Source organism: Neophocaena asiaeorientalis, unplaced genomic scaffold (assembly GCF_003031525.2).
Source record: "Neophocaena asiaeorientalis asiaeorientalis breed wild unplaced genomic scaffold, Neophocaena_asiaeorientalis_V1.1 scaffold543, whole genome shotgun sequence".
In the NCBI taxonomy this organism is placed as follows: domain Eukaryota; kingdom Metazoa; phylum Chordata; class Mammalia; order Artiodactyla; family Phocoenidae; genus Neophocaena; species Neophocaena asiaeorientalis.
In genome coordinates this window covers 356,066-357,056 of record NW_020173671.1, presented here as the reverse complement: position 1 = coordinate 357,056, position 991 = coordinate 356,066, and the positions used below count along the sequence as shown (strand labels likewise).

General features: G+C 66.9%; 1 protein-coding gene across 1 annotated transcript; it reads right to left on the bottom strand.

The window, feature by feature from the left end:
- Nucleotides 1-6: 6 nt before the first annotated feature.
- On the bottom strand, nucleotides 7-985 carry TMEM88 (transmembrane protein 88). The gene is made up of 2 exons (XM_024748435.1): nucleotides 748-985; nucleotides 7-623 (listed from the first exon to the last, which is right to left on the bottom strand). The coding sequence occupies exons 1-2, from the start codon at nucleotides 955-957 to the stop codon at nucleotides 354-356; spliced, it is 480 nt and encodes a 159-aa protein (XP_024604203.1). The 5' UTR covers nucleotides 958-985; the 3' UTR covers nucleotides 7-353.
- Nucleotides 986-991: the final 6 nt, after the last annotated feature.

Sequence of the window (991 nt, the reverse complement as noted above, 5' to 3'; positions counted from 1 at the left end):
CCCACCCCACCCCACAGCCCGTAAATACTAGGAGCAGCACCGGAAAAGGAGGGCACCAGCGCACCACCGAGGTTCAGTTGTCCTATTCACAGGGGGGGTGGGGGATGCAGGGTCCAGCCCAGATGTTCAGGATTCAGATATGGGTAGAGAGGGGAAAGTGGGTTTTCCGGGGTGTGGCGAATTTTCACCAGAATTGGGTCCACAGATGCTGCCGTTCTGTCCCTCAAGAGGATGCTGGGACCCGGCTTAGGCAGGAGCGAGTACAGGGTAGGTCGGGAGACCCCCGGGCCTCAAGTCCTTGGGCCGACCGGGAGAGCGGGCACTCCTCGGGGTTGTTCTTGACTCGAGGGTCCTCAGACCCAGACCTTTCCTGATGTTGGAACGGCCTGGGGCCCTGGCGAGGGCCGGTTTTGCCGCGGCTGCGGGGTGCGCCGGCGCCGATAGAGGGCTCGGCTGTAAGGCACGAGGCAATCGGCCAGGCGGAGGCGGAGGCAGAGGCGGCGGTAGCTGGCCAGGGCAAGCACGAGCAGCGGCACGAGGAGCAGGAATCCGGTGACCAGCAGGGCTGTGAAGCCCGGGTCCCGCAGGTGCGCGGTGCAAGGGGGTGCCTGGGAGCGCAAGAACTGTGGGAGGAGAAGAGGCATGAGGCCCAAGCCAAACAGCCCAGGCCGGGAGAGGTTGTGGCCCACAGACCCCACCGCCACCGTCACCAGACACCCACACGCACACCGCGGGGCGCACACTCACCTGGGAGTGACAGAGGAAGCCAAAGCCTAGCATGGTGACAGCGGGCAGCAGGATGGTCCCCAGCACCAGCGCCAGCAGGAGAAGATTGAAGGCAGCCACCAGCAGATTCTGGGCGGTGACCAGCACAGCGCAGGCCCAGCAGTCCAGGGGGTCCCGGGGCTCTGGGCCGCCGCCGGGAACCGGTCGCTGCGCCCCGGGGACATCCGCCATGGCCCGCCTGGCTCCCTCCCGCCTGGGCCACGGC

Bases quoted from the DNA above. Each gene is read 5' to 3' on its own strand.
- TMEM88 (XM_024748435.1), bottom strand. From the start codon at position 957: ATGGCGGATGTCCCCGGGGCGCAGCGACCGGTTCCCGGCGGCGGCCCA. The intron at 624-747 runs GTGAGTGTGCGC...CTCCTCCCACAG, and splicing joins GCTTCCTCTGTCACTCCCAG to TTCTTGCGCTCCCAGGCACC.